This window comes from Apaloderma vittatum, unplaced genomic scaffold (genome assembly GCF_000703405.1).
Source record: "Apaloderma vittatum isolate BGI_N311 unplaced genomic scaffold, ASM70340v1 scaffold20717, whole genome shotgun sequence".
NCBI lineage: Eukaryota > Metazoa > Chordata > Aves > Trogoniformes > Trogonidae > Apaloderma > Apaloderma vittatum.
Window position 1 is genome coordinate 1,392 of NW_009724785.1, and position 25,589 is coordinate 26,980.

General features: G+C 39.7%; 1 protein-coding gene across 1 annotated transcript; it reads right to left on the reverse strand.

Moving 5' to 3' along the window:
• Window positions 1–8,378: 8,378 nt before the first annotated feature.
• Window positions 8,379–24,824, reverse strand: NT5DC3 (5'-nucleotidase domain containing 3). Its single transcript, XM_009872662.1, has 13 exons — window positions 24,645–24,824; window positions 21,100–21,174; window positions 20,539–20,594; window positions 17,476–17,566; window positions 15,675–15,812; window positions 14,112–14,172; window positions 13,772–13,874; window positions 13,554–13,655; window positions 12,440–12,521; window positions 12,005–12,091; window positions 10,147–10,287; window positions 9,723–9,787; window positions 8,379–8,640 (listed from the first exon to the last, which is right to left on the reverse strand). Exons 1-13 carry the CDS (start codon window positions 24,810–24,812, stop codon window positions 8,379–8,381), a joined length of 1,431 nt encoding a protein of 476 aa, XP_009870964.1. The 5' UTR covers window positions 24,813–24,824.
• Between the last annotated feature and the right edge of the window lie 765 nt (window positions 24,825–25,589).

A 25,589-nucleotide genomic window follows, 5' to 3' on the forward strand; every position in this document is an offset into this window, starting at 1 on the left:
GGCTTTGCATTCATTCCTATCTGAAACAACAAGGTGTTTTGAAAATAGGTATTTTTTGCCTGCATCAATTCCTGCAACGGTTCCGGTTATCCCATTAGAAAGACCGAAGCAAACAGTGCGAGGCAGAAGAGCACAGTTCAGAAAGAGGTGCCGTCCTTTCCATGGAGGCAAGTCGAGTTAGCAACTGCACTGCTCCAAATTGGAATTAAAACAAGATAGGGGCCAGCAGCAGGGAGGCAGGAACATTGTTCTATTTATTTCTCACCAGCAAAGCATACCACTTTGTATGAAAGGGATCCTTTCTGCCCCTGGGAGAGGTGCATTGCAAGCACCATTTTTTTCCAGTACAGAATGTTTTCCTTAACAAAGCAAGTGCCTTGTGCTCCCCAGCTCTGTTCCACACAGGGTACTCTGTGACAGCCCAACACAGGCTGACCTTGCAAGAAGATCCACTGCTTATTTCATCTGAAGAACTTCCCTTCTGTCAGGGTAACTCCCTCCAATCCCTCTTTCTGTGCATTTACAGCCCATCCATCACAGCTCTGATTTCAGAAGTTGCTAATTGGCCTCCTCCTTGGTCCACAAGATTAATCCTACTAAATACCCTATTTCTCGCCTTCATTTTGTTCTGGGCAACCCTTTGTCCTTTACAAACCAGCTTTATTCCTAGAAGCTCAGTAATATGCTTACACTATCTCAGTGCATAAAAATCTCTTGCAGCCTACAATCCTCAGAAGCAGAAAATTACACACTTGCATAAAGGCATAAACTACTGCCTGAAAATGATTAAAAGTAACAAGGCAATTTCTGTTACTCTGCAGCAGCATAATATTAAAATCTTTGTAATACCTTTCATATGCTAGAGGGCAAATAAATATTTTCTAATATTTAGCTGTCCAGCTGCACCATGTAAATTATTTGGTTTATAAAAAATAAACGAAGACAGCATATCTATTAAGACAACAATGTGATTATTTTTGTCCGGGTAAGTTTAATAATTAGTTTTCTAGGCAGAAGGCCACAGAGCTAAGGCGTCACGTGGCAAAGCAAGAGTAACAGAATAGAAACCTTCCACCCATTTCTAGATCCCTCCTCACTTTTCAGATTGCCAGCAAAGAGGGAGCTTTGGGGAGACTGCATGTCCTGGGATCCCTCAAGCTTATCACCATCCCAAAACTGCCAGTCACCTTCATGATACCCATCTCTCAGGCTGCAAATCTGCAGAAATCAAACAGAAGCCAGAACCTGGAGGCACTTCTCCCCGTTAGATTAAATCCAGATTGCGCGTGAATTTATTTCAGTCCTTCGCCTAGGTACTTATTAAAATATTTATAAAATATTACATACACTTAACTCGGATTGGCTCTTCACCTGCTCAACCAAAGAATGATTCTGGCTAAAGGCACTGCATGTGCAGGGGAAAATGACCCACAGAAGGCAGGTGTCAAACTGCCTGCAGAGCCCTGCCCTGCACACCCACTGCCCAGGCTGGCAGCCCCTCATCACCAGCGACGAGATGAGCCTCGTCTCAGACATGGTTTGGTTTGAGCCCTGGTAAGCAGGGCTCAGAGGATGGTGTGGCTGTCGACAGATGGCAATAACCAACATCTCTCCCGCACGCAAAGCAGTGGGGAACAAGCTTGAACTCATGCAGAGCCCTTCCAGGGTTTGTAGTGCAAGTTTCCAAAGTTGCTTAAGGGAATTTGGTTCCCATTTTTACCTCCTCACAGCCTTTATAACTACTTTGAAAAACCTGACCAGAGAAGGTCACTCGGGCATCCTCTGTAACTTCAAAAACACATAAACAAGATGAAGCTATACTACAGGCGATGTTCAGCACTTCCAAAAAAACCTAGCTTGCAACTACTATTGAAAGGCCGTATTTAGCTGTCTCTAGGGAACACATACAAGGAGACTCAAGGACAAAAGCAGTTCAGGACTTGGGCATATCTCAAAGAGACACTGCATGCACTTGGGTGCTGAAAGGTGACCAGTGCCCACCTGTATCTCACTCACCCTCTCTCTCACTTCCAGGCTCCTCTCCATCCTGGTACCGGGACAGGAATATTCTTTGGCATCTGCCTGGTTACTGGAATTGTGGCTCTTATCGGATATTCTTACCTCAGGTTCAGGAAGAGAAACACAGTCTTCCAGCACTTCAAGGTAGGTGGCAGACAGGAACCTGAAGCAGCGGACCAGCACTTGCCCAGACCCACCACACCTCCCAAACTCAGTTTTTCCTTGCATTTTATTAAGATAGAAACATTCCCAATCTCTTCCTGCTTGAACTATTCAGACTAAGACAGGGGAAGGCTCACACCCTTGTCTTGGGCAGGAGCTTATATTTACCTACTGCTCCCCCAGACCTCTCCCTACCAGGGTACCCGACAGGCTTCTGCTCTCACAGACACCTTCAACACCAACTACTTGCCAGATGCTTATTTAATTACACAGCACCAGTGCAGAAGCCTCTGCCACACCAGAAAGCCCACCCTTAGAGAGGCAGGTAATTACAACCACTGAAAGGGTACCTGTTCTCTCCCACCTCTTCCATGTCATTGCTAATAATTCTGCTGCATTGGAGCTTGAAACATTTGATAGGAAAGATAGGCCAGATTCAAGACGAGCAAATTGAAATGACTGCAGGATTGGAAAGTCTAAATTTTTATACTGATGTGCTCTTATGCTTGCTTTCTCCTAACTAACTTTGGTAGCTTTGCATAGTATCACAATGATGCAAAACCAGACAGCAACAGTCAAGCTACTCAGAGATGAGGGATGACAAAAAAAGTTAAAAAATACACAAGAATCAACTCAAAAGAAATATCTATCTAGAAGTTAGCAGAAATTCCTTCCTATTCTAGCCCCTGCATGTAATGTGAATCACCTGGAAACAAAAAACAGGAGCCACAAGTCAGGGGAAACACTTGTATTTTTATATAGTTGCAATGAGAGCGCTCAGGACCAAGGAGATACCTTTTATCCCAGGCACAATGTCAGGGCAACACTTCCCCTGATCTTTGCTGTGGCTTAAAATAGTAAGAGAGAGGGGAAAAAAAAAAAAAAGAAAGATACCCATGGTAAGTGACCTGAGATAATACAACAACCCAGAACAAATTTCATGCCCAAAGACACTCACTTAGATGATAAAGCAGGTTCAGCCACAGCACTGCACCAGTTGGTAGTGAAGTATAAGTGCCCCAATTAATGCACTGTAGGGGCAGGATGGATTTTAAGTGGATTTGTGTGATTTTGTGTAGTCAAAAGATGACACTGACATAACATCACTGGACAAGTCACAACCTTCAAATATCACCAACCCCTCCTATGAAAGTTCTTCCGCAGTGACTCCACCAGAACCTACTTACGATCTTTTCTCAGTAAGTGTTTGTTTTTATTTGAGATTCAGATGCAACTAAAATAATGGTATGAAGGAATGACTCTATGAAAGGAAAATGTCTAGTTGGAAAAATAAAAGAAAAATTAATTTGGGAAAACACCATTTATGTTCCTGGCTTTCCTCTCTCACCTCTGCTAGAAATCGGGTAGCCTTGCTTGTAGCAAACTTGACACTGTGGTCTACAGCTGTATCTCAAGTCTGCCTTCAGAAAGTGCTGAATTAAATTGGACTTCAAATGCTACTGGATGCGAGTGACATGTCTATGCAAATTTAAAGAGTCTTCAGATTTTTTCTCGTCTCCTTTCTATAAACGCAGCCAGCTGCCATGCCAGTAACTCCAAAGAATCTGAAACGCAATGGGAAGGGCGTTGGGAATCAAGGGGAGGAAAGAGAGTAAAGCTATAGTATCTGAATAGCTCCAATCATCTAACTTGGCAGATCTTCATGTACATGTAGAGTCTAAAAAAAAAAAAAACCCCAAACATTTTGCACCAGTAAAATGACTTGCTAGTGCAAAAATGTCAGGTGTGAATTCTGCCATCTGTATGGACAAATTTGCAAAAAAAGTGACTCTCATTGCTTAACACGCTGTTCAGATCTGATTTTCTTTTCCTTCTATTTATAGGATTCAGATGACCAGCAGCTTGTGTTGAGTGGTCCTCATGATCAGAATTAACGACTGAGTTTAGCACTAGTCAATTATAAAATATATTCCTATTTACACTTACTGTGGAGAAGAAAAAGTCACCTACACATTTCAGGGATTAAAGTCTCATTACAAATTGAAAATCAAAAGAAAACAGCTTTGTTCGAGATCCAGTCTAGAGAGTTCAGTTACCAACCTCAGAAGCGTTGGCTGTGTCTGAGCAGCACCAACTACAAGTGCCAAATGCAAAACTTGAGTCTCAGCTACCGTACCCAGAAGCAAACAGACACCCCTCCGGAAGAAGCAGACAACTTCCACCAGCCTGCTGGTTACCTGCTTCTATTCGTCTTTGCAGGCTTTAAAACAGCTTCAAACACACAGGGCTGCTCACTTGGCAAATATCCTAAATTTGCTGGTACTCCAGCTCTATGCTTTTGCTTTGGCTCAGTTACCACTTCAGCTGCCAAGTGTGAAACAGAACATGTGCTAAACCTCCATTTTTAAACTGAGGATATGCTTTCTTGTAAGAATCCACCCCGCTTGCCTCTTCTAGCTTTTCTGTCTTTCTTCAGACTTGACTGTGTTTTGCTTACACCTCGCCTCACTGTACAAAGGGAAACAGAATTCACAGCAGCTTTAGCAAGAAATACAGGTGGTATGAAAGCATTCAGATAGAAATCAATTTTTACTCAAGCCATTTTTGCGAAAAGCGAACAATGAAGATGAATATGCCTTTGCTATGTCACATCCACATTCAGATTTTTTAGGTCTGAGAGGAGCAGAAGCTACCTGCTTGCTTACAGACCGTGTTTTTACCAAGCACGTCAATACTGTCCTTCAAAAAATGTGTGGCGGCATGTTTTTACCAGGCTATTAGAAGTGCATCAAACCTGACTTTGATTCACTGTTGTTTCCTTCCCTCAAAACATTAGTATCGTAGCAAGGGTGACAACACTATAGAAACCACAAAACAACAAGAAAATAAGATTTTCTTTCTGGCACCAGTAACGTTCCCCTACGATGTGCTTCCTCGTGTCTACCACAGGTGGCAGGCAGGGGAAGGGAAGATGCCACTCCAGGAGAGCATCAGTTACCCCCGGGAGCAACCCCAGAGTGATCTTAGAGGTCTTTTCCAACCTTAATGATTCTATGATGCCTCCTCTCATCAGGACAAGGGATGCAGCAAATCCAGGGGGTTGGTGGACAACAATCAAAAGCACAACCAAGGGAACTTCATGCAAAAATACGCCCAGATGAAAAAGACCAAAGCGATTTCCCCAATACCTTCCCCTGTCCTCCCACACATGCCTGCTGTTTTTACCTATAAAATGTTAAAAAAATGTAGAACACACACACACATATATATATAGTTTAAAAAGTTTTCCCCACAGTTTTGCAATGAATACAACTCATGTTCTTTTCTTCTTCCCAGTCACTCAAAATACAAAGGCTTGCAGGGACCAGAAGATAAAGTACAAGCATTTATTTTTGTAATAACCATTAAATATTTTTATCGCAAAAAAAAGTTCCATAGTCCATTAAAATCTTCTTTTACTGACAGACTGTTCTCCGATGTGTTTTTGATAGAACAGAATGAAAATTTCTTCCTGCTTTGGTGTTCAAATTAATGGTTCTCTCAATGGGAATATAAAGAGACACTGCCCTTTAAACATGCTCAAAAATCTCTTCAAAGTCAGTAATATAACATTAAAATAAGTAATGCAGAAAGTACCAAGGTGAAATGATTACAAAAAATGCAAGACATTTCTAAAAGTTAAAGATTACTTTAGCACTGAAAAATAAATAACACACTTTAAAATTCTCAGATTCATATTATATATAGTTGGGTTCTTTTAAATCAACATAACTCTCCCATAATTAATTTTTTTTCCATGCAATTTTGTTTATTTCGAGAAGACATGCAATATAAACAAGATTTTACTTCAGCTAGCTGTTGTAACATAGCTTTGTACACAAGTTTGATTTGTAATTTAAGAGGAAGGAAGGGGCAGAGGAGAAAATCATCTTGAGACAAAATGTGTATTACGTGGATAACATCATCCAACCCAATTAAACTGTTCCTGCTTAACACAGGTAAATTCAGCAACTGACTCCTGGCCAGCTTTAAAGAATAAGCATCACAGAGCTATAACCAACAAAACATTATCAAATTCAATAATGCAGAATTGAACAACACAGTATTATTATTTGCTGGTAGTAAGATGGAAAATGTACAGTGAGTAGTTTGGAGTTTGATTTTATTTTTTTAAACAATGCATTGAAATATCTGGTGCATGAGAGGTGTTACACACATATAACACAAAGTTCAGTTCTAGCTGAGCATTCAGATAAAGAACTGAAGGCAAATTGGGGATATTTCCATCCCCATATTTCATCATCAAGTTACGCTAAATATTTCTCGCACAGTCACATCAACAAGTCTCCCGATAAAGCCAAACTAACTTCCTGCAAAACTTTCTCCCAGCAAAACAGCAGGACTCTCGGACGAACTTACTCATTTCAGGTATATTCATCTATTTAAGTACACACACACACACACACTTGAGGGGTGTTGCACTTCGTTTGAAACAAGAGCACAAGAAAACCATAAACGTAAAAATCTGTAACCGCCTCTGAGGACTTCAGACTGATTTCAAGTGTACAGGAGAACTACCTACAAAATTGTGCAGGCTAGATTAGAATACATTCTTTACTTTGCAAATATGCTTTTAAAAATAGAAAGATACTGCATATGAAATTCAGTATAGGTACTTGTACCTAATACAGGCAGGTTTAAAAAAAAAAAAAATACAAGAAAACTTTTGGTCACCAAAAGTTTGTTTATCTGATAATCATGGTAGAAAGCAAGAAAGATATTCCAAAAATTAATTGAAGAATATCAGATCCTACATATTTTGTTAATTATATGCTTTTATAAACAGAGCCTTTGAGAACTAAAATTTGGAAAAATATTAATCACATTAGGCCTTCTAAAATGGCTGAGGTGGGAAGCACCAGTTAAAAAAAAGTTTCCTTTGGATGCAGAGAGAGGAAAGCATCCTTATTTAAAAACACCTATATAGCAATCCTATAAAGTGCCTGTTCGAGGAAACACATCAGAAGATGTTGTCCTTGTGCAAAATACACATTTTTCAGCTCAAATCTTTGGAACATACATGCTACCCAGAGTTTGTATTCATGCATTACCTGCAATTTCAGTAATTCAGTAAAACTTCTAATCTGCACCACCAACTTTTTTTGGCTGGATGCAAACTGTTCACTACCCCCAACTCAGCTTTCAGGGTTTGAGCTAAAAAACACAGTCAGAAAACTCTGGGTTTCATCTTCTCATTTCTTAATTTTTTCCTTTAACTCATTTGCCTATTGTGCGTGTTTACTTTTGACTACGAAAGTCCATTACTGAAGGCTATATGAAACACATTTTCTCCTAGGGAACAGCAAAACCACATTGCATACCACAGTAAGACACTTAAAATTTTTAAAAGCAGCATTTATGATCAATCTGAAACCTGACAGAGATCTGTCTCCACTTTGAAATGCGAAATGTTAAGATCTCTTGAAATGGCTTTATTATTAGAGAGTAAGCATTTAAAATGTTTTGAAACTTCAAGAAAAACATGCCTAAAAGTTCACAAAAGGAAGCTGAAGCAGCCCAAGTCACTTTCAGTTTAGGCTCAGGTCCACCTACGGCCAGAGACATCACAAGAACAGAAACTGGACGGACAGGAGATCAGCCTGAGCCCACCAGAAATCACTGCAAGGCAGCAGAGCTGCACCACCGCCACAGGCATCAGTCCGCTTACACGTAAGGCTCTGGCTACGGCAGCGAGAGAAGTTAAAACGCGTACACCATCCCTTTCAGTCTCACCGTAAACTGGCTACTAACTGCGTATCGCTGAATTGCTAATACTGGATTTAAGCTTTTCAGTGCCAAGATCCATTACAGGCTCCAGTTGGAGTGCTGAGCAGGGCCAGCACAGAGAGTACGGGCATTTCTTTATAACCCCCAAGGCTGCAGATCGAAATTTCCAACGAACAAACAAAAAAAGACCACTCCAGACCACCATCAGTTCTTCCCCTAGTATGTGCACTCCCTCTCAGCTCACTACTATTTTGGCAGTCTGTCATCTCTTCTGTCTGTACGCGGAGTTTTCACATCTCTGAGCATGGGAGGAGAAAACAGGTACCAATATTTATGAGAACAAGTATGAGTTACTTCTAAATCAAGGTAACAGATTTAAGTGACTTAAATAAAATACACGGACATTCAAAAGATACATTCGCCCATACTAGAGAGAAGCCGACAAGTGTTTATTTGATCTGAACTGTCTCTTGTAAGAAAGGTATTCTGAAGGTACCGGTGCATAACTGGTCTGACCAGCCGGGAAGTTCATGCTGCAAAGGAGTCCTTCTTGGATAAAATGTGTAATCAGGCTCATAGTTCAAGAGACAACTCAAGGATGCCATGTAGATATCCGCAAATCTAGAGAGTCGTCTGAGGAAGTAAGTTGGATTCTCATCAGTTCTGAATATGCTTCCAAACTGTGCATTGAAGAAATTCCTGTTCATCTCCCTATCCTCCCCAAAAAAGAAGAAAAAAGAGAATGAATGTGAGTATACCTGCACTCCTGTCTCTACCAGCTAGCATCCAGAACATGAAGCAAGCAGTTCCTACAACCTGTTCTACGCACTATTATTCTCTTGCCATTGCACTTCAAAACCCTTAAATGCACATCAGAAGTTTCTGCACCTCTTGCACATATGTAGCTCAGATCTAGCAATCACAGTAGTGAACGAAAGAGCTTCATCCCTCTCACACTAAAACCAGCGATAAGTTGCTTCTGACTTCAGAAACATGGTATCTCAAGCTTTCCTTCCCAGAGGCAGTGAAAGAAAACTTGACATCCAAAGATAAAAGACTTTTTTTTTACCAAAAAAAAGCGCAAAGATTTGGTTTAATGTACACAAAAAGCTTAAACACATCTTGGAATTAACTTATCATTCCCATTTCATTTACTTTCACATTTCCAGGGAAGGCTGCTGGTGGTGGTACAGCTGCTGGCCTTTACAATTGTGCACTTCACATACCAAGCGTCTAGGGATTGCTCCTTCACTATAGCAGATTTTTAGGAGTTTTAGCCCTATTACCTATCTTTCTGATAAGTCACTGCTAAATCCAGTCTAGTGCAGAGCCCAGTTTCTGCATATTCTAAAATGTATTGCATGTAATCTACAGAGTATCTAAAAATCTGAAAGAAGTGACCTAAGTCTTGATAAAAAAAATCACATTTTTAAATCATTCAGAAGCTGTATAATCAATAGCAACAGTGACAGTTGAACACAGAGGAACAGGAGAACTGAGATGAGAAGCAAAATTATTTCATATGATGTTACCATTTAATGCAGAAAACTAACACCTGTTCCAAGGAAGAGGAACAGGGAAACAGGGTTCATATGCATGAAGGGTCAGGGAGAAGAGCTACCCAAGAGACAGGTAGAATATTGCTTTACACAGATAATTTTAGAAGGTCTATACCTACCAGGGAATATAAATCAGGGATGGAGAGAAATTCTAAAGAAATCTGTGGAAGACATCACATAGAACATGTGGCTACCATGAAGCATATTGCAAATCCTTCACCTCCTATGTCTTACCTCATTTTCTTTCTTTCCTTCTTCCATTCTTCTAAAATCATTTGTGAATCAGGATCACGGTGTATCTGGAATGTAAAGCATGGACAACGGAAAACTAAGGGTGCCCTTCTAAATAAGCCTTTCCATTAATAAATCCTTATCAACTAACAGGACAAGACATGAGTATACAGAAATTATCCACTTGCTTTTTAAACAACCAAAAGCAAAAATCAATCGAGGCTGACCAGCAGAGAGAGCAGACCAGATTTTGAGAAAGCTCTTATTAACTAGACACACAAAATAATTGCATTTATTTATCTACAGTCAAACTGGTGAACTTAAATGAGACAGAAAGCACTTGCAACGTCAGTGTCCAGCACTGAGAAACTTGGCTGGATCCCTTCTGCTATACAGAGCCAATTGCACACACACACAGAGAACAAACCTGCATGTGTTCCAGTAATCCTGTCAAGGTTTGCAGCCAGGTCATGGTTTGAATGTACTTCTCTGTATTCATTATTTTAATCTCTGATCGTAACTCTGGAATAATTGCACCCGTGCGCCAGCCATGCTTCAGGGTCAAATCCTATTTACCAAGAATTATAAGATACAAGTATTAGTCTTAGAAAGAACTACTTAAAAGAACTGAAGAATTTGACTATTGTTTATGCCAAGGGGGCACTAATTTAATTGCTCTTTATGTATAAGCAGAAATATTAAACTGTAGGATTTAACTGTGCCAACTGGTAATAGAATTTAATTTCAGAGTAAGCCTCAAATCCCACATTTTTGAAGAGAGAGAAAGAACACATAAGCGCTTGCAAACAAGCACTAATTTGTTAGCTTTAAAACAAACAGTAGAAAATTCCTCTTGTAGATGAGATCTCTGCTGCTGTCAGAAGTAGCTGGAGGAAATGGGTTTGTGCTATTTACCCGTACACTCAGCTGACAGAAGGGTTGTGTCTGGACCCCCAGAAATCCAAGCTCCTCCTGACAAGTACAGGACAAGGCAGCTGCCACTTGTGCTCTCTCCTCCATTGTGCCAGAACAGAGCCGTGTCCTCCTTCCTTTGGCCCTCAGCCTTCTGAAGCACACAAACTTACTTTTCTTTTTGAAAGCAGACTGGGGCAAAAATACTAACATCTGCTGCTGAAACATGTTATCACACGTAACATGTTTGCTGGAAAGTGGAAAATTGTATCCAAGAATTCATATGCAATCAATGACAAAAGAGTTAAGTGGTGGTCACTTACTCTGAAGTAACAGTTAATAGTACATTTGCTCATAAGGTAGTAACAAAATGCCTTGAGAGTGCAGCTACAGATGATAGCAAGACCTCAGAAGAAAAGAAGTTTACCATTAGTGACAGGAAGACTGCCGTCTGCATTCAAAACAGAAGTTCATTCAGCTCTTTCACGCTTAGCAGTAAGTGTCCTGTATGTCTGGTTATTTGTGTTTACTCTGTGACATCTGACACAATTGGTATTTGGATCAGGAATACAAACTCATGCATTCCTGAGTGCAGTTTGTAAACAAGTTAAATGCTACAAGTCAGGTGGAAAATATGATTGGACTTTACAGCACCAATTTTCTTCCCTGCAAAAAAAGCAGTTTGACTTAACTATCAACTGCAGCTTTTTGTTGAAACTCCCACTGTAGGAGAAAGATCAGGTTCAAAACCATTTAAGGAACCTGAAGGTGCACAAATCCATTGGACCTGATGAGATGCATCCACAGGTCTGGATGGAGCTTGAGCGGGTCCAGAGGAGGCCATGAAGATGATTGGGGGGTGGAGCACCTCCCCAGCGAGGACAGGCTGAGAGAGTTGGGGTTGTTCAGCCTGGAGAAGAGAAGGCTCCAGGGAGACCTTATAGCGGCCTTCCAGTACCTGAAGGGGGCTACAGGAAAGCTGGGGAGGGACTGCTTACAAGGGTGTGTAGCAAGAGGACGAGGGGTAATGGTTTCAAACTGAAAAGAGGATAGATTTAGATTAGGCATTAGGAAGGAGTTCTTTACTGGGAGGGTGGTGAGACACTGGAACAGGTTGCCCCGAGAAGTTGTGGATGCCTCATCCCTGGCAGTGTTCAAGGCCAGGCTGGATGAGACTTTGAGCAACCTGGATTAGTAGGAGGTGTCTCTGCCTATAGTGGGGGGTTGGAGGTAGATGATGTTTAAAGTCCCTTCCAACCCAAACCCTTCTATGATTCTATGATCTCAAAGTGTTACATTGGGTAACTGGGAAGGGAGGCAAGCCAAGAAAAAACCTGGTCTTCTATCCCACTTTGTGAAAGTAAACTACTTACTGCCAAGTCACTGTAAATGTGATCACCAAAGTAGAGAACTTTAGAGCCCCTCCAGCCAGTAAGCTTCAGAAATTCATATAAGTTACCCTGTGGAAACAATGACAAGTACGTTGCAGTGGCATGCAACTTGCACCTTCACAGGCATGAGAAAGGAATTTAGCACACCCCTAGAAGTATTCAATATCAAGAATCTTGCCATAAAGTTTACGTATTATGAATCTCAAACTTTACAGGCAATTTCAGTAATACTATCGCTTCAAGAGGCAGGTCAATTGCAGACGTACCATACCAACAGTGAATATGTGCCACTTCAATCATTTAAGTAACTCTCAAAGAACACATCCAGTTTTTAGAAGCCTTTATGTTATCTAAAGAAGCTTGGGATTGTAGGAAGTAAGTATTAATTTGAACTGCAAGCATCTATTGAAAGCATACCTGTTTGTAAATCTGACCTTTCTGCAGCTTATGAATTTTGTCCCAAAGCAACACTCCCCTTTCGTTCACTTTCCGAAATGGTCTAGAATAGAATCATATACAATTGTTACACTGCTGTAAAAATTCTGTCACTTTTCAAGAGGAGTTCAAAATTTTAATATTAAAAATATTTGTCTTTCAGAATGGAAACATGCTTTCTAGCATCTGAACATTTTGTAGTAAGACAGAGAAAGCAAAGTTCCAAAACTTCTCCTTTAGCGATGTATCTGTCCAGTATAACTATGACATTTATAACAGGGTTTGAGAGCAACTGTTGAGAACTAAGGCCCAGATCCCAGACAGAAGGGAAGAAAACTGAATTTTCTGCCACTGAAGGAGAGAAGAGAACACTAAAAAAGTGAAGACGTGTGAAAATCTTGTCCAATACTTCATTTTGTACAACTGAACAACAGAAGAGGACAGAGGACTGCGGACAATACATATAGCAAAATTCTTTTAAGAATGAAATGAAAAAGAGTAAAGGGGGGGAAAAAATCCCACCACCTCATATCTGATTCCCAAATCTTAAATAAACATAAAGGAATAATTTGTTTTTCAATTGTAGGAATAGTGCATGTGCATTACAAGTGTGTTTACTTAACTGAACTGATCCAAATACTTTGTCAGTCAGTCTGCCCTTTAAATATCATAAACAAACAAACAAAAAATCCCAGAAAACACAGAAAAACAACAAAAAGACCCTACACATGTCCCCCCTCAAAAAAAAATTCCACAAAAGCAAAAACACAAGCAATGAAAGACATTTCCAGCTAAGGGGCTAATTCTGAAAGGCACTAAAATTTCTCAGATTTATGAGGAGAGGAATACACTTCAACTTACAAGCTAAGATATTAAAAACAGCTTCTGTGACCTTAACACAGTCCAGTAGCCCTGTAATAACTACTGGAACCTTCTTAGGTAAGAAATGATAAATACTTGGACTTCAAAATTGGGTGTTGCTCCATTCGGGAACAACCTTAAACAAGATTTCGTCAAATATCATTTCATCTTACATTGCATCCAAATTTATATGGACTAAGCTGCTCGAATCATTCTTTACTGACTAAACACTCACCTTCGCTTATCATTGAAAAAGTTTGGCTTATCAGCCTGTACAATGACCACATCAAAGAGATCCCTCCAGTCCTTGCCGACTATGAAATTCATGCCTTTGTCCCTAAAAAGGACAGAGCGATATTAACAGTGGAGCAAAATAATGAATTACACTCGAGAACTTCATCCTCTCCGCCCTTTAAAAACATGTACTTGAACAGCAAACAACTGTTCACTTACACAAAGCTGCTGGGACTGTTTGTGATGAGAAACATCTTCTTGCCATGATCAGCCAGCTTCGCTAACACCGCACGAGTTTGTTCGGCATAGCAGATGTATTTCTCTGTGAGGATTAGGGAAAATACAATATTAATTGAAAAAGGCTTTCAGGAGAATTCTCTCTGTATTCAACCACGGGTCTGAAACATGAGGTTTTACTTAACAAAGGCAACTTAGAAAGGTAAAATAAACTCTTTCAAGTTTTAAATTTTAAACCTAGTAATCTTAGATAAGGAAGCCAGAAAAATCATTATTCTATCAGTGAAAAAAAGCTTTGATAGATCTTCTCACTGATACTTACCAATATCTGCTTCAATTGCTCTGTACATTATTCCTTTGATGTGGACATCCCTGATTGAATCCTGCCAGGAAATCAACAGATCACTAAAGAACCAAAAAACCTTTTCAAGTATAAAAACCGTGCTCACCACCTAGCAGTAATAATTTGTTTTTAAAACAACTTCTTTCTCTGAATTCCATTTTCAATTTTACAGAGATGCCACATAATGTTCATTATATGTATGTCACCAGTAGACAAAGAATAAGCCTGTCCTCCAAGAAACTAACTTCACATTTTAGGGAAGTACAAAACTGTATAACAGGAGCTAAAGTTTACATAGCAACTGTGAAAGGGTGCTCAGAAGGGTGAAGTGGGGTGAAAGCCCTCTGCAGAAGCAGAGTCGTCACAGATTTCCAATGACCTTTGGAGCAGAACACATTCCTTTCCTCTGGCAAAAATAAAAAACAAAAACTCTAAGTCAGGCAGGTTTTAGATTATGATCACTCACAAATGCCACAGTTATTTAAAAAAGAAATTTATGAACAGATGAAAGAAGCTAAATGCTTAAGCAAAGTACTCATAAGGCACTCTGAAGGCATTTGCCAGAAATTCTGAGCCAGCTCTGCACCAGACAGCGTTGTATTTTGGTTCTTACATGGAAAATATCCCAACAATTCTCAAAAAATGCCACTATGGGGCTTCCAAAACGTTGGCAATGCTGTTTCCACAATGTTAGTATAGCAGGTTCTACAAACACTTCACAGAAACCACAAGAACTAGACTTCTCACTCTATGCAACCATAGACAGAAGGGAAAGTTCCTCTGGGGGACAAAAGTTGCTTAAAACCCATCTGATCTACCCAGAAGAGTGAAAAATTCAACGCTGAGGTACAGCACATATGCTGAACAAGAACACAAGTTTAATACATGTCAACAAGGGGCCAAAAACAGGGTTTTGGACAGAGATCCTGTGCAGACAAATACCAGCAACTTGGGCATGACCTCTTCTGTTCTTAAATAACCAAGACATAAAATTATCTCTTCCACGGGATACATCTTGAGGAATCAAAGGGTCAAATTACTCTAGTCACTATTACTAGATCTGTTTTGAAGGAAGAAGAGAGGAAAGCAGGCAAAATAGACATCCCAAAAGCAAGAGGCCGTGAATGATTGCATACTAGGGAAGATACAGAGGCAGTACAACTGAAAGCTCGAAAGTGGAATTCCCTATTGCCTCTTAAAATTTTTGCTAGTGAGAAAACAGCATGTTTACTAATAACCAAAGGAAGCTTTATCACTGCGAGGGAGCTTCTTCACTTTCCCCTTACGAGCACCTTGAACCTACAAAAAGAGCAAAGCCCAAGAACATCAGACTTAAAACAAATTTATAACTATTCTGTTTCTTTCCAGAAGTCTACCTTCATTTTACTTTGGTTTTTATGCCTGTATAGGAGTAAGTACTCTACACAGAATCTAAAGTTGAGGTATTTCACTGGAGATGACACAACAGGTTGAAGCCTCCTGAAACTCTCAGAGACAAGACCCACAAACACAGGGGTCTACCTAAATCTTCAAAGCTAGTACCTTGACATCTTTGTACAGATGAACAGGCTCGTAGTCTATGTTGTTTTTCAGAAAATATTCATTCACGCATGAAAGGAGTGTCATTTCTGGCAAGGAAAAGATATCCATGAATTGCTTCATTGTATTTCCTTGTGAGCTCTACAGGGGTAGGCAGAAAAAAAACGAGACGAAAGGTCAGGCATTTCTCAGATTAGAACACTTTCATTCATTCAGTATAAATACTTCAGCTTAATTGCAGAAATTCAGCTTTTGTCATCACTGTTTGTACTGCTTTAAATTCTTCTTGAAATAACAGACTTCCAATAAACTAACTCCACAAAAGTGTTGGCTTTATTTTAAGAATTACTCATGACTCACTATCTTAAGAGCAGTATTTTAATTCAAAAACACATAAAAGACAGCACTCAGATAAAAGTTGAGAGGAGGAGCTAGAAGCCTTCACTGGAAGGCTGCATTCTATAAATAAAAGCCACTGGGTATTGCGATGGGGGGTGGAGGTTTCATTGAAAAAAAAAAAACAACCCCAAGTGGAATGCTGATTAGGACCACAAAACAATTTACCTCCTTGAAAATAGATAATAAAATGCTGTAAGAACCTACAATAACTAATGCAGTATCAGAGGAAAGGATTTCTAGTCTGCAAAAGCTGTAACTGTCGTTCAGTTTTCAGAGTAAGTACAAATCAAATACTTCTCAAGCAGAATAGAGGTAAGGCAACCAGCTCAAGACAGCACACTGGTCCAGAATACAGCACAGGTGAGGTTGGCAAGAGACCTCTGGAGGTCATCGTGTCCAAATCCCACAACCCCAACACCTAAGGAGAGTCACCTAGAACCAGTTGCCAAGAACCTTGTCCAGATGGCTTCTGAATCTCCAAGGATGGAGACTCCACAAGCTCCCTGGGCAACCAAACTGTGGCAGGGCTCAGTCATCCTCACAGGAAAGGAAGCATTTCCTGATGTTCAGAGGAAACCTCCAGTGTTTCAGTTTGTGTTACGGCTTCTAGTCCTGTCACTGTCCTTTCAAAGAGTAAAGAAAGCATAGACCTGTAGAGATCAAGGCATCCCAGGGAAAATGCCAGGGCAATATTCATAACGGCTACAAAGTCCAGCTTTGGACATTCTAAGTTGAGCTTCTTAAAGCAGAGCAAGTGCGAGAACAACAAAACACTCTACAGCACAAAGCGCCTTTCATGTCAACAAGGAATTAACATCCATAAGTAAAATGGTAAAATGAATCTGTTTTTTACTAAAAAGACAGCACCATTGCTCATTTGGGAAAGAGGAAGGAACCTACCAGCAAGATCAATCTTCCTTGCAAAGTCAAATTGTAAACTTAAAAGCTTCATCTTTCATCATTCATCTCTGGCCAAATTCTCTTACTGTTACTCTGTCAGCTCGTATGCAAAAGACACCTCCATACATTTGCTTGTGGCTACATCATCTAAGCCACAAGACCACCAGAAAGAAGTACATTGCCAGGGTAAGGCATAAAATCTGGTTCATTACCCAGCCTTTATCAGATTTGCTGTGCAACACTGAGCAAGTCACTTGATTTTGTTATGTTCCACTTCTCTGTCTGTAAGACTGAGCAAGGGTACAGTGAAAGAAGAAACTACAGCAAGTAGGATTAAAAAAAAATATTTGTCACTTTAGAGGGCAAACTTCACATCTAGCACTGTAAGTCAATCACATATTTAGAAAATATAACTGCTAGTAAGAACAAGAACAAAATGCAAACACTGCTATCCCCACCCAAAAAAAACCCCCACCATTTTTCAAAGAGCAGTTTGTGGTTTTACCTTTCCATAAAAATCACTCATTTGTTCTAAAGGCACATGTGAACCATCATACATCGCAATGACTTCTTCATCTGGGACAACACTGAGGCCTCTGGAAAATAACATTAGCTTTAGTTCAAAAATCGGATTAAAATTTTCAAGTAATTACCAGACAGATTAACACTTAGACCTAAAGCTTATTAAAACACTAATAATGTCATAGGAATACTTTAGTCTGTAAGCTACACCAGCGTCTTTCCGTACAGAACAAGTAACATTTTAACAGGCTGACGCACACAGAACACATTCCAATTTTAAGTCCTTCTTACTTTCTTACAGGAAAAGAATTAATTACTCTCCACGGAAATTATGCCAAGGACTTGTAAGAAGCAGTTAGAGCTTCCAGTTTCTTAACACAAAGTAATTCCTCACTCTGATTTTGTTTCATACAGCACTAATGATGTGACAGTGTTTAAACCAGATTATTCCACATCATGACCTTGAAGACTGGAGAGAAAGAAAAACATACACAGCCTTCAACTAAATAAGAATTTTTTTAAAGTGTATCAACAATTCAGTTTCCCGAAATTTAAGATTACTTGAAGGATTGCTGACGAGTACTTAACATGTAAAAAGAAAACAACAGAGTTTATCAACTATTAACAGCTTTGTTTCAGTTTAGTTTCAAATGTTTACAGCATCAAGCATCCTACGATAAAGCATCTAAAACACTGCAGGCAAGCAAATATCCTCACCAGAGGACACAGAAGTGTTGAGGTTTTGTTTAAGATTAAAGAACACAAATAAAAACCAGACCATCTGGTTCATTTTTTCCAAGCCTACTTATGGTGTTTTGCAGCCTTATAAGACAGTTACTTCAGTGCCACTCTTTTTTGGCCTTATGCAGGTGTCGTGGGGCATTAAAAAATAATTTAATTAATTAATAAACCTAGTATTTTCAGTGTTCAACATCCACACTAGTTTTGTAATCAAGGGTGTGATACATGAACATCCTCAGAGCTGCCATGGTAGCAGTCTCACATTGACTAGCTCCTTTACTGCACTTCTCACTGCTACATAATTTGTACATTCCTCTGTGCTACTGCCGGCAGGACTCCAGAATTCAAGCTAGTATTGTGCACAAATGGGGCAGATGACAGCTTGGTTTTGTAATAGACAGAGTTCAGCATCACCCACTCCACAGCAGTAAACACAGAGAAAGGCAACCAAAATGTTAAACACATACCAAGTGATAGGATCAGAACAGGACCATCTCAACTTCTAGTCTGCAGCTATGCCAAGAGGCATCTGAATATTGCTGAAGGAAACGCACAAACCAAGTGAGGACAGTAGACGTATGTGAAATCCAGAGAGGAGAGACGATCGAGTAGCAAAGCTGAACATTAGCTTTACCAGAAGATTCAGTCTCGACACAGTTCACAGTCCAGCCACTGAACTACAAAGTTTATTTTATTTCACTGATAGCATGGACAGACTGCACTGAAAGCATCACAGCTCACCTACAGCAGCGCTCCCGCTGCTGCCCCTGGAGACGCGCAGGGTTGGAAGGATACCAGGATTGCTTGCACCTCTCAGTGCAAACAAGGCTGAAAGCTCTGGCCAGGCCCACTACCTTCAGCTGTACAATTGACCTACATACATACAGAACACAGGGAACATGAAAACTAAGAGCTACAGATACACCGCAACTGACAGCAAAACTCGAGTGTTGGTATGGAAGAAAATCTAAGTCTTATTTTAAACAAAATTAAGAGAAAGTATTGAGCAAAATGATAGTTTTCAGGCTCACCATCACACCACTCACAAGCACCAAGGTGTGTGGCCTAGCAGCCTGCACAGAACTAGTCTGGGTGACACAGAAAACAAGGAACACCGGCTCTTCCACAAATCACAACTACTCTCTATAATCTTCCTGACCATTTCTCATGTTCTGGCTTTTGGATGTGCCTTCTGTACTAGGAGTTGACAGCAACCGTTACCTTCTGCCTCTTCATTCTGTTTCACTCTGAGTCATAAGGCAACACTGCCGATGGACTCAGTACCCATTCATCATCTTGTCTATGTCACTACACAGTTCCAGTCATACCACTGCTATTCCTGACATCATCTCTCACAGCCTTCAGCCTCTTTTTTGTTCCTCCCATCTGCCACAAGATGATCCAGGGGCTGGAGCACCTCTGCTACGAGGACAGGCTACGGGAGCTGGGATTGTTCAGCCTGGAGAAGAGAAGACTTCAGGGGGACCTTATAACTGCCTTCCAATACCTGAAGGGAACCTACAGGAAGGCTGGGGATGGACTTTTGACAAGAGTGTCCAGAGGCAGGACGAGGGGAAATAGATTCAAAGTGAAGGAGAATAGGTTTAGACTGGATCTTAGGAAGAAATTCTTCAGTATGAGGGTGGCAAGACTCTGGAAGAGATTGCCCAGGGAAGTTGCAGATGCCCCTTCCCTGGAAGTGTTCAAGGCCAGCTTGGATGAGGCCTTGAGCAACTCAGTCTAGTTAAAGGTATCCCTGCCCATGGCATGGAGGTTGGATTAGATGATCTTGAAGGTCCCTTCCAACCTAAGACATTCTATGATTCTATGTGTCCAAACTTTAAAGCTCTGTGTAGACATAGCAAGACTTCTCAAGTGTCTCTACGACCACATCAAAGTCACGCTAACAGGCCATCTGTGACAATTATTTACATAGAACGTAACAGCAGAGAAGTCATCAGCATATTTTTAGATGTCTTCCAGCACAATTTAACAGCCGGAAACAAAGTGAGTCAGCACTATGTGACCAACCAGCTTGCCAGCTTCTCCAGCTCCGAACTGGGGAATCAGCTGTACTCTTTATCAGTCAGTAAACGTGTGTGCATGTCTGTGTGTACACACTGAGGTGCAAAGAAATCCCCTTCCAGCAAGGCTGAAATATTCATTCACGACTGTGCTCGTCGGGGCACTACTCCTGATATGAACCTAGGATGGACATTAATAAATAAACTACGAGATAATAAATATATAAATAAATAAATGAAGGTATACTTTTTTAATATACATACAAAATAATTTTACCCACCTATAAACTGTTCCCAGCTGAATATAATGAAAAGCATCAATCTTCATTAATAATGCCTTGGAGAGGGGAAAAAAAAAAAAATCAGTTTTTATCATGTCAACTGCTTGACATAAAAATATAACAATCAAAACAATCCTATATATAATCTTAATGTCTCAAGAATGCCTGACCACCTTCAACTTCCTTCATAGCTTCCAAAATGCTTTCACCAATGGCTTTTACCTATGTCAAATCACCACAGAAACATTGCCCAGTGACCTGAGTTAAGTTATGAAGAAAAAACTTTTCTTACTAGCAGGTGCCTGATTATTTTTTTTCTGTTGCACTCTTTCTTTGCCTGCCCACTGTGGGAAGTAGAAAATGTTTTGGGTGTTTTGTTAATAGCTATTTTAAAAATATAAAGAAAAAAATCAAACTTGCTATTAATGTGAAAAATATGAAACAAAATCCTTACACACCAATACAGAGTGAAAAGTTGGAAGACTTAAAAGGCCTGTTTATTTTCTTCAGCCACGTTCTCAGCACGATGTAAAATTTATTTATAAAGTTATTTATACATACCCGGTGCACATCATAATGAAGTCCTCTGATCGCAAAATTGGGATCGTAATCATATTTTCTTATTTCTGCAGGATACTACAAAAAGACAGTAACAATTTGATTTTAAGTCCATAACAAAAACAAATAAAAACTTCTTTCTCCAGAATTTTAAAAAGCTTTTTAATTGTAACTTTTTAAAAATTTTAAAATTTTATATGTTTCTCATTTTCACTAGTCATTAAGAAGCCTTCTGATAGGTTGGTGAGATTCACAGGGACATATGTACAGTGCAAGACAAGTCAAGCATTTTTCCAAAATATGAGGTCATTGTTTCAAATCTAAGTCAAGCACAGTTCCTGAAGTTGGACATCCAGGTACTCTGTAGTGAACACCTTTTAACATTAGCCTCTTGTTCTAAAAGTTATTTTAATAAATGCACCTTTGCGAACAAACAAAATTTTATTAGCTTCCTAAAATTTAACAGCTGAGTTACCTTGTATTGTGAGGTCTCCCCGTGAAACAACTGTACAACCCAACTTTCTAGCTAGAAACCCGAGAACATGCCCTATTTTCCAAAGATGTCTGAACTTTACCACTCACTTCTATTGAAAGAGAAAGCAGTAAGTCATCATCAATAATAGAATAAAAAAAAATTTTGGTGCAGATCATACTCCTGGTCCTCAACAGCGGAGTTCGAAACCTTGACCCCAGGGGTGTTTAAAGAGAGGATGCACTGCAAAAAAACACAGATAGGGAGGAAGGAAGAAGAGAATTCACATGGGCTGACGTTACCTGCAGAAGCCAGGCTCCCCTAACAGCGACTTTCTCCAGGGTACAAATATGTCACAAAGATCAGATCCTGAAAGCAAGTTGGGCATTAAACGCCATCAGGGTGAGTTACTTCAGGAGAACATGGAAGACCTAACTGGTTTGACCCTGGACAGCATTTCTAACACCTTGCTGCTTAGAGATGGACGTGACCTGAATGTCTGTGTGGTGTGCTCTTTTCTCGGGTTCTTTACAACAGCGTAGGACAGCGTCACACCACTCGAGAGCTTCCTAACATTTTTCAGAATGAACCCCTTTCCAGTCGATTGTCATTTTTGTCCTGCTTTCACTTTAGGTTAGCCATAAACAAAAATGTACATTAGGTGTGTGCCTTGGGCTACAGGGTTTGTTAATTTGTTTTTAAAAGGTAAAACACTTCAGTCACTTCTGACAAAGCCCGAGAAAACTACAATTTCTTTGATTAACCAACTGAAAGGCAATCCTTCATTTCCCTCCCACAGGCTACAGCAGTCTTAGAACTTGACAAATTCATCTCAGGCATTCTTTACTTTCTCTACAACAGTCTCCATAGATATATGACTAATTTACAAACCTTCAGGAGAGGGAAATAAAAGTAGATTATACAGCTTCAACAAAAGCTCTATCTTTCACAAAAAAATAAATAAATTGTGCTTTCTCCACAAAGTTTTTAATCTATGCTGCAGACGACTTGCTCTGCAACTGCTGCAGATTGCGTTTGTACTGAGCACAGCCACCTACAGCTAAAGAAAATTGTCCTTTCTCCTAAGTTTTGAACTACCAATCCCTACTACTACTGATGGGGAGGCTACTGATCTGAATGCAGAACAGCATCAGAAGCCTACAGACCAGCTGGGAAGATGTGTAGACTGGGCCAGGGAACATGAAGCAGAAGAAACAAGAGAAAAAACAGTGGATATAGAACATTATCAGTTAAAAACTACAATGTAGTTGTAGGGGCACGTGCCCTGAAGCATTCTGACTTTTTCAAATTTCTGCATACTTCACTTTCCTACTTCAATTTATTCTACTAGAGGTTGTCTTTTGGCATGCATGCCAGTACATATGAGAAAACGATTGAGCCTACTTGGCACCTAAATCAAAGCTTCCTCATAAGCCAAACAAATAAAAAAAAAAGATTAAAACTACACTATTTGCTTACCCCACTTCTGGTAGAGACATCTATATCTGAACTGAAAGAGCAGTCCAGATAAGGTGGCACAAAGCCTGTACATTATGAGACAAATAAACCCAAGAGTTTACATGCAACACCTGCTGCCACCTCTCAGATTCACATTAAATTGATGTTTATTCTCTTGGACACACTTCAAAATTCCTTGCTTCCTACACTGCATTTTGCAATTTCTGATGAATTACCTTACATTGCCATGACCAAAATTGGCCATCTTTTAAGTTGACTGTGACAGTCATAATGGATAATACTATATTGAAGTGTTTTCTAATGTTAAAGGCAAGAAAAACATGAACAGTACAAGCAGCTACAGAGATAGCATTAATAAAAACTGTCATCCCTCAATAAATTCTCAGAGAGATAATATATTTCAGTAAGCTGTCTCCAAAATAATTACAGCTTAATTTACTAGGAAAAGAGATTTTAATCAAGACAAACTGGAAAGTTATTACTACCTGAATTCATTCAAATAGTGAAGACAGAGCACCATATGAATTTCCGTCTACAGGAATTAATCTCGACTCCTACAGTAATGCTGTTTCTTGTAAGAATCAGGCAGGTTTAATAAAGTGTGTTTACACATCTTACAGAAATTGCTACCTAGACAGCCAAATCTTAGGGGGATCAAGTTGCGTGTATGCTTGTAGCACCCATGAAGTTTTGTTTTTCTTCCAGGGATATTTATAGATGCTTATATATAGCTCCTAACCTTTAGATTCAAATAGAAAAGTAGAATAACACCACCTATTCAGATTTACGTTGTAGCAAACACACAAGGAGTTTTATCAATTAAGTTGCTCTGCAGACTTATCTTTTATTTTCCTGCAAGTCCTGCAGCCCAGTAAGATTTGCCTCTTTCAACCTCACGTTTTCTTCAGCCTTTTTCCCTGCAATGCCTTCAGTTTCTCAAGTCGTCCATCACGTCCTGACACACACTAACTTTTGCCATCCCTAAATGATGTCACAACCAGCTTGGAACAACCAGCTCAAAGCTGCTCAGGTGTCAACCGGTCCCTGACGCCAAAACGCTGCTTGCCGAGGCATCAGGGCAGCTGAACGCTGGCCCGGCTCTCTCTTGTATCCAGCCTCCGATCACAGCGTCACTGTGACCACTCTGCCCCTTTGGCAAGCCCAGCGCATACAGAGCGCCTCGCAAGCACATAGGGCAATCAAAGATCTCCAAAGAAGTCAGGCTAAAAATACTTCATGGGGAAATTAATCACTGCACTCTCAGCCATGCACAAAACAGAGTAATGGCAACTGTTACGCTCTTTATTTATTAGGGCGACTACAATAAATGACCATCGGGAACAAAAACAAAACAACACGCTGACACCACTAAATTAAAAAATAAAACAAATAAAACTCCATTCCTTAACAGTTGCCAGCTTATGCTCTGCTCAAAACTGCAGCTGAGAATAAATCAGGACTCCCATGGTTGTACAAAATGTGTTGTAAGGGAGCCAAGCTAGGACTGAGGAAAAAAAGGTAAGTCATGCCCTTCTCAGAAATTATTTATTATACTCTTTATTCATAAGTTCAGTCTTATTCCACTAATTTCACTTACCCGATGTTCATTAATGAGAAGATCCCGAGCAGCATTGAAGATCAGTGTGTGCAGATGTTTAGAATAAAAGACCAACGTGTAGTCATAATCAAAACCATAAATTTCGATGTCTGACAGGCTCATTTCATTGTTTGAAAAAATAGCATCCGGATTCAGCATGTTACTCATAATTGAAGGAACCAATTCTGGGAACAAGTAGGAAAAAAATCATTTAGTTTTATTTAAATAAATACACATAAATCCATTAGTTGTTTCCACATATGGATAAATGATGACAGCAACTATCAAATTAATTCACACCAGCTAATCCTTAACAACATGATGCCGTTAAAAATGCTGTCCCTAACTTGCCTTGATGACCCATAGTTTTTATTTGAAGCATAATTTTCTCTGTATAGGTCAAGTCGGAGAGAAGTTGCACTTTGGCATCTTGCTCATCAGAGAACCCCAGATTCAACATACATATTTTTTTACTAACTCTGTTAACACATTTATTACTGCTTTTAAAAATTAACTTTGGAGTTGAAAGAGGATATTGCTATTATTATTACTACTACTAGCACCACTTTGTCTTCTCCTTCCATTATTTGGTCCAGCTTGTGCCTCAGAAGCGATGTTGTTTTAGTTTGACGTTTCCCTTATTTATTTTGCTTCATCATTTCAAGGTTACCACATTACTGAATTTCAACTTGAATAAGAACACCTAATGTTATTGCCATGTTTCCCAAATGGTTACATACACATTGCTATGCTGATTAACCTTCTAGTAAATCAGGAAACCAGAAGCACTCTGCTTATTCTCTACATACATGTGTCTACTGTGTATAAGTCACTTCCATTTTTAAGTGTATATTTCTGTTAATATTTGTTGGTAAAGTATACCGAGAAATTAAAACCACTTACAAAGAGCCGCAACATATTAAGTATGTAAAGCTGGTTTTCAGC